At 31.9% G+C, this 5,536-nt stretch overlaps 1 protein-coding gene across 1 annotated transcript; it reads right to left on the reverse strand.

The window, feature by feature from the left end:
* Positions 1-506: 506 nt before the first annotated feature.
* Positions 507-4,074, reverse strand: LOC114255903 (uncharacterized). The gene is made up of 2 exons (XM_028195447.2): positions 2,965-4,074; positions 507-991 (listed from the first exon to the last, which is right to left on the reverse strand). Exons 1-2 carry the CDS (start codon positions 3,335-3,337, stop codon positions 975-977), a joined length of 390 nt encoding a protein of 129 aa, XP_028051248.1. The 5' UTR covers positions 3,338-4,074; the 3' UTR covers positions 507-974.
* Between the last annotated feature and the right edge of the window lie 1,462 nt (positions 4,075-5,536).

A 5,536-nucleotide genomic window follows, 5' to 3' on the forward strand; every position in this document is an offset into this window, starting at 1 on the left:
ATATTAGGTACCTTGAGAGAAATATTATAAAATATTTTATAAATTTTTTTTATCATTTGATTAAGTATAATATTTTATTGTATGTATAATTTAATAATAAAAAAATTTTATAAAATTTTTGATGATATTTCTTTCCTAATGTGTAACACGTCCAATTCATTTAAACCACTAATTTGAAACTGTATTTACTTCAACCGACTTGCCAATTTTCTGACCGTGGGTAAGCTGGTTGAAAAACAACTAATTTGAAACTACAAAAAATTCAACTGATTTGCCAATTTTCTGAACGTGGGTAAGGAGGATGAAAATTTCAACATTCGCCAATGACAGATTGGTTGAATTTTTTTTTCCCCTAAATCAACTGAGACCAACTTTGTTGAAAAACACTATACCCCTAATCAGTCATGAGAACATTGTAAATTTACATTAGATTTCTTTCTACACTCGTCAAATGTATTGAATTTAATTTTTTTAAAAAACTGTACTCAACTAGGGAAGTGGTGGTGTGCTTTCATAGGCTTCTTGTTCTTCTCATTTCATCACCAAATAAAGAGAACACTAATAAGTTCCTTCCAATACATTTCTATCCCAGCATACCAAAACCACCTGATAGAACAACAAATGCATATCCTAATCCCCACATGCTGAAGATTTTACATAAACTAAAAGCACAAAAAACACTAACATCATATTGAGATAAATAATAGAACAAGTAGAAACAGGGAATAATCTATCTGTTTCCTCAAAGTAATATAACTAATCAAGAGAACCTTCAACAGTTTCACTGTCAGTAGAAGATGTATCCACATGTTTTTAGTAATTCTTAATAACACTTGTATCCACAAATTCTGCAGCACTTCTGCAACAAGACTGGTACATTTCTTTTTCCTTGTACATTGCTAGAGGCCCCACCAAGAAGTATGTTAGGGCTGCTGAATCCTCCATCGTGTATAGTCTTAACTGCTGAACCACCTTCACAAGAGTTTCCACGCTGCAGGATTAAAAGTTAAAGGGAGTTACAACAATAAACAAATGGACAGAAGCAATGCATAAAAGAAGTTGAAAAACGATTTCACTTGAAAACACAAGAAAGGTGAACTCAGATCCTTCGTATATGCTAAAAATGTGACCATTGAGTGGCATACGCTAAAATGAATTTGCCTAACCACTTCCTGTGCCTACATTTCTGAGATTGGGGTTCTAAACAAGTTGACACAACCAAATTTAGCAAGTTTACAAGTGTTTAGTTCCTTATATGTTGGAAGTGGAAGACTCTGGCAGCCTCTCTAGTTGAGGTGAGGCATTGTGCCTGTTTCATGGAGGCTTGTAATTCAAGCAAGGCATCTAGATCTACAAATTATTGCTTTTGTCTATACAAACTAAAACTCGGCAATTCAAAACCCCTTCCCGCGGGTCTTCTTTCCAAAGAATTAAGACCATTGTGATTATAGAGTAAAATCAGTCAACTTGCAACCGTGGCATTCCAAGATGTTACATATTGTTGCCTTTGCTTTTATAAAGGTCGTACATATCAAGTAAGTAAATCAGGTTGCCCATGCATAATTGCTACTTTGCCAGCCCTAAACATTAAATTCGGAAGATTTGACAGAGCTTTGCTATCTATCCATTATATAAAGTTCAAAAACCAAAGGATTACAAACTGAATGGAGGTTTAACAAGTGGATGAGAACTCAAAGACTAGTTCAAGTACCTAGAATTTTGGATGAGGTAAATGAAAACTATTTATTAATGGTTCGATAAACAACCCTCAGATTTTTTCCATATCTCAATGCAAATCATGCCAGAGTACAACGTTACTCGTTTTCTTTCAACTATCTAAAAAAAATCTCGGGCCTTCAAAACTAGATTTTTATACTTCATTAAACCTTTTGCATTCCAAATCCTCTGATTGATCTTAAAACATAAATCCTATTGTTAGAGACATCGATCCACTAGCTCGCCTAATTGTTAAAAAATAAGACGCACAGTTAAATTGATTTATCAGATGTAAATGTCTAGCAGTAAATAGATGAATTTCTCCCCCCAAAAAAATTGTTAAACAAAACTAAGGAACCCAATTAGAAGGGTAGAGAGAGAGAGAGAGAGAGAGAGAGAGAGAGAGAGAGAGGGAAAAAAAAAAAAAAAACTGCAGTGGGCAATCCAAAATTGCTAAGGGAAAAGATCTTTTTTTTTTTTGGGGTGAATAAAGGGAAAAGATCAACAGTTAGAGAAACTCAGTTGATCATAATCGGAACAGTTTGTGAGATAGAAAAGGTTTCGCTTCGCATCCAGATTCTAGAAAAGGGGCGACAAAAAACAGGTTTCAAGAACAGAGAAGAAAACGAAAAACCAGAACAAGCAACTCCATTCCTAACTTTTTTGTCCTTCCATAAACAACAAAAACAAATTTTAAATTCCTCAAATTCTATCCCCAAACAAATCACAACTAGATTTTTGCTTCCCCCATAAATGCATGCATTAAACTATCCATCAACATACATTTCTAGTATCCAACTCAACAGTATTTTGTTGTCAATGCACAAAATTAACGGTGGTATACTAATTAATATATATGACATTGCCACTTCAATACTACGACCCCACCCATTATAAAAACTATAAAAATTCAAAACCTCAAAGTTATACCATATCATATTGTATGCCAATTGGTGCATTATTCCATAACTAAACCACAAATCTGATTTTGATAATCTGCGATCCCAAAATTCGGCAACTCAGTCTGACTTTACCAAAGATTTTGTTAAAGATTTAACATATTATTCATTCATAAAAACTTGATAAAGAATTCCAAACAACACAAAAGCTGAAAAGGCAAACAAATCATTGACTTTAAATACATCACCAAAAAAAAAACGATAAATATCAAAGAAATCAAAGACGGTATGAATAAACAATCAACATATCGTTAGGATTGATGATGATGATTATGATGAGAAGGCTCACCTGGAACCTCCTTCCTCGGCGAAGCCGGTGATGTGGTGTGACAAAGAATTGCTCGTCCAATCATCGACAGACTCGAGACAATCCCAACCACATAGAAAACCATCACCAATCCAAGAACCCAAGGCATCAACATGAATCCAATGAAAAAAGTAACCGATCCACACAGCATCAGAGCCAACGAAATCCCCAACAACAACGATGCAAACCCCGCCGGCGATATCGGCGGCGTCTCCGGTCGTCGCCTAGACGAAGGCACCGCCGCCGGAGATGGATCGGAAAACTGAATCGGCGTAGGAGGAGAACGGAGGAGGTTGAGAATCAGAGCAGAGAGCTCGCAAAAAACCCTAGACTGTTGATCTTGTCTTCTCATCATAATTTTCCCGAGAAAAATTTAAAACAGAAGAAATTTTGAAACCCCTAAGCGTAGGGGAAGAAAATCCGGGAAAATCCGAAATTAAAAAAAGGAACTTATTTGGAATTGCTAAAATCGAGGCAAATGGATAAACATCAAGAGAAGAGTTCGGATATTTATCTAAAATTTTATCTTAGTTCGTTATTGATTGGAGAAGAGTCTTTAATATACAAGTGGGGGATATTTGTTTGTTTGTTTGTTTCTCAGGAAAAGAAATTCTGGAGACAGAAACTGGAGGAAGACGGGTCGGTGCTGTTCCGATCAGATAGATATAGATCTGAGAGAGAGAGAGAGGAGAATATTAAAAATTTCCTATTTTAGAGGAGTGTTTGGATTGAAACAGAGGAGTTGTTCCGCATATTTTAAGTAAGTATATTTTTTAAATTTTTATGAAATATGAGTTGGATTTAAAGTGATCTAATAAATAAATGATATAATTTAAATAAGATAATATAATTTAAATAGGATAATAATTTTTTAATTTTTTAATTTTTTTAAAAGATGTCAAACTTAAGTTTTTTTTTAAAAAACAAATTATAACCCGCTTCTTCTCTTAAAAAAAATTATTTATAAATAATTTTTAAAAAATTAATTATAATCGTAGTACTAAGGCAAAATATAAAACGATGACACAGCACAAGTCTTGTATGGATGAGCTTAGGGCGGCTATTTTATATTGTCTTTAGAAGATGGCAGATATTGGAGACGTCTCCACGTGGTGTTCTAATATATAATATTATGATGAGGGACGAGATGAGATCTATAAATTATGGGCCATTTTGAAAATAATAGTAAAAAGTTAATTTTTTAATTTTTTTGATTTTTTTAATAAAAAATATCAGTATTTTTATCTAAAATAATCTAATTTTTTGTCAAAAAAATTATCAAAAAAATTAAAAAGTCAAAAAATTAATTTTTTACTAACTTTCTAAAACATCAATATATTAAGGAATAATTTGGGAAGCTAATTAAAATTTTAATTTTTAATTTATTTTGAATCATATTATTTTTTATATTTTTTTACATATTTGTTAAAAAAAATTTAAAAAATTAATTTTTAATTATCTTTTTAAAACACATCTACGTAATTGTAAAGTATAAATAAATATAATAAATTGTGATTGAACGTAACTAATAATTTTTTCTTGTTGGGTTAGTTGGGCCGGTAGACCCACACCATCTTGGACACGCGTGTATCACATGTAATCAGAAAGATTTGTCGATTGAAACTGAAAAACAGATTATTTTAGTTATTAAACTATATTTATCTATATATATGCAATGTTTAAAATGTATTTTTTTATTGAATTTAATGCTTAAAATATTTATTTTTCATCAATTTTATTTAATAAAAATAAGTAAATGGTTTAGATTAAAAATAAATTAAAATTTTGAAATTTAAATTGATAAAATTTAAAAATTAAAGTTTGTTTTATTACAAGTCTCAAACTTTGATTTTTTTTAAGTAGGAAAAAATGTGCTTTTCAATTTTAAGTTTTTAATTCAATTCATACAAAGTTACAAAACAAACCATTGTGAGACTACACTACAAGAAAACTGAGCTTAAAAGACGAAAGCATTTGCGACGGCACATTTACCGTCTCAAAAACTGACTTTTTGAGACGGCACAACTTGCTGTCGCAAAAAAAGCAAGTTTTTGCGATGTCACAACTTGCTGTCTCGAAAAATGCGAGTTTTTGCCACAGCACAATTTGCCGTCGCGAAAAACGAGAGTATTTGCGACGGCAAAAAATGCTGTCACAAAAAATGAAAGTATTTGCGACAACAAAAATTGTCGACGTGAAAAAGGAGAGTATTTGCGACGGCAGAAATTGCTGTCGCAAAAAAGGAGAGTATTTATGACGGCAGAGATTGCTGTCGCGAAAAAATAGAATTTTTGCAACGACACCAACTGTAGTTGCACAAAAAAAAAAAAAAAAGAATTTTTTGCGACTGTAATAGGTATCGTTGTAGAAAAAAAAAAGTAAAAAAAATAAATATATTGTGACTTTGAGATGACTTCATATATATACAGTCACAAAATGGTTTGAATAAATGCAATGGTATTTTTCTGTTGCAAAAAAAATTAAAAAAAACGACATCGTCTTACTCTTTTGATATAACATTTCTCTTTTTACCTATTTTTTCATCTTCTTGTCT

Source organism: Camellia sinensis, chromosome 10 (genome assembly GCF_055761805.1).
Source record: "Camellia sinensis isolate YWXY chromosome 10, ASM5576180v1, whole genome shotgun sequence".
Taxonomy (NCBI): domain Eukaryota; kingdom Viridiplantae; phylum Streptophyta; class Magnoliopsida; order Ericales; family Theaceae; genus Camellia; species Camellia sinensis.